Below are 481 nucleotides of genomic sequence, written 5' to 3'. Positions count from 1 at the left end.
CGTACAGGGATTTTAAGGCTCATTTGACGGGAACAGAGCAAAAAGCCCTTGGTTTGCGCTGCTCCACACCCAACACCAAGAGGTGAAAATTCCCCCGCTCGCTCGTTTCTCCCTTTATTCAGCTGGGAGGCGTTTGGTCCACGCTCAGCACCTCTTCCACACTCACATATCTGCACGTAGGGAGCTGCCACTTCTCCAGTCGCACCCTGCGATAGTAACGGGCTCTTTTTTTGTGTCCGACAGCACCGAGATGGCTGTTCTCTCCAAGGAGTACGGCTACGTCATCCTGACGGGGGCTGCCAGCTTCGTCCTGGTCACGCACCTCGCGGTGAAAGTGGCCAGGGCCCGCAAGAAGTACAACGTGGAGGTGAGCGCTCAGGCCGAGGGGACGGGAAGGTCGGAGCCGGTCCGCGGGGGGATGTTGCCGACAAGCTAGGTGACACCTTGCTTCTGTTTGGGTGATGATCTGCCCTGCCCCGCC

The 481-nt window shown here is 58.8% G+C and overlaps 1 protein-coding gene across 1 annotated transcript in view; it reads left to right on the top strand.

Moving 5' to 3' along the window:
* Nucleotides 1-250: 250 nt before the first annotated feature.
* Nucleotides 251-481, top strand: part of LOC104509855 (microsomal glutathione S-transferase 3-like) — an 879-nt gene continuing 648 nt past the window's right edge. The window contains exon 1 of the mRNA XM_010151928.1: nt 251-367. Coding sequence (XP_010150230.1) covers nt 251-367 — 117 coding nt within the window. The remainder of the gene's footprint in view (nt 368-481) is intronic.

Source organism: Eurypyga helias, unplaced genomic scaffold (genome assembly GCF_000690775.1).
Source record: "Eurypyga helias isolate BGI_N326 unplaced genomic scaffold, ASM69077v1 scaffold25005, whole genome shotgun sequence".
Classification (NCBI taxonomy): Eukaryota; Metazoa; Chordata; class Aves; order Eurypygiformes; family Eurypygidae; genus Eurypyga; species Eurypyga helias.
The sequence above is the reverse complement of the archived record's forward strand: the minus strand, read 5'-3'. Positions and strand labels throughout refer to the sequence as shown.